At 36.7% G+C, this 1,188-nt stretch overlaps 1 protein-coding gene across 1 annotated transcript in view; it reads right to left on the minus strand.

The window, feature by feature from the left end:
• LOC107578674 (disco-interacting protein 2 homolog C-like) overlaps positions 1–417 on the minus strand; it is a 5,865-nt gene extending 5,448 nt beyond the window's left edge. The window contains exons 1-2 of the mRNA XM_016264606.1: positions 394–417; positions 204–300 (exon numbers count right to left, since the gene is read on the minus strand). Of these exons, the coding sequence (XP_016120092.1) occupies positions 204–300; positions 394–417 (121 nt within the window). The remainder of the gene's footprint in view (positions 1–203; positions 301–393) is intronic.
• Positions 418–1,188: the final 771 nt, after the last annotated feature.

Raw genomic sequence — 1,188 nt, forward strand, 5'->3', positions numbered from 1 at the left:
TGTAAAATTTTGACATCTCCATATCACTCCTTCTCTCTTGAATTCACATCAACACCGCTAGGAGAGCCAAAGCACAAACTTCATGCACAAACATCACACTTGACATGAATTTTTATTTTGCCCCAAGGAATGCTCCAAGCAGCTTGCTTAATCCAGGTTATATTCAACATCTAGGCTGTTTGGGAAGCTAGAGGGGGTTCTACCCAGCAAAAGGACTTCAGACAAGCTTGTAAAATCTGGTACAGACACACAGTCAAACTTGCTGACCTGCTGTTCCATCAGAGAGCTCAGCTTACTGGCCTGCAGCAATGATCATGACAAGAAGACATGATAACATCAGTATAATAGTTTATGATTTATGATTCTCTGAAACACAGGCTACATTGTTCAGACCTTCACTGAAGGTGTGAGAGTCATCTGACCTGAAACTGAAGCTGATTATTGATGGTTGATTGTGCAGATTGCTTCCTTTTGCTGGTTTGTAGTTTAGCCTTATATCACTCTAGTAATGATAACAGAACAACGACAGAGAATAAAAGTACACGTCTGGGTTGTGTAACAAAATGATTAAATTGAGTGTAACTGGAAAAGATGATTTAATCACACAAATTTAATCACAATAAAGATCAGTAATACAACATGAAATTATGCATGACGACCCGAGTAGACTATCTGCAATCATATCATTGTGATAAAAACTATTACATTTATTATTATTTTAATTATTTAAAATCTAAGTGAAGCCCAAATCCATCCCTTTTCGGAATCCTTTAATTCATGTAAAAGCATGATATTTCCGTCAGACAGAATATGACTGCTCTGAACTTCAGTATCTGGCTGATGTTCCGCAGGTTTCCCGTTTAGAGATGTAAGACTAGTAGGTGAGCGCTTAACCAACCAATCTAATACAAACACCATCATAAACAGCATAATAAAACTGTATGTAGGTCACGTCTTACACAAACACACACTCTGCTCTAAGATAGCCTGCAGCTCTAGATGAATGCAAAAGCATGGAAATTAGGAGAGAACAAAATTCTTCAGAGAAAGAGCACAACATTCCCTCTATAAAACAACAATATTTATGATTACATCAACTAAATAAAATGACCATGAATAATTCTAATAATAAAAGAGAAATGGCTTATATCTTTGAGGCAGTAAGCTGTATGTGTATGTGTGTGTGTG

Source organism: Sinocyclocheilus grahami, unplaced genomic scaffold (assembly GCF_001515645.1).
Source record: "Sinocyclocheilus grahami isolate Dianchi unplaced genomic scaffold, SAMN03320097.WGS_v1.1 scaffold11442.1, whole genome shotgun sequence".
NCBI lineage: Eukaryota > Metazoa > Chordata > Actinopteri > Cypriniformes > Cyprinidae > Sinocyclocheilus > Sinocyclocheilus grahami.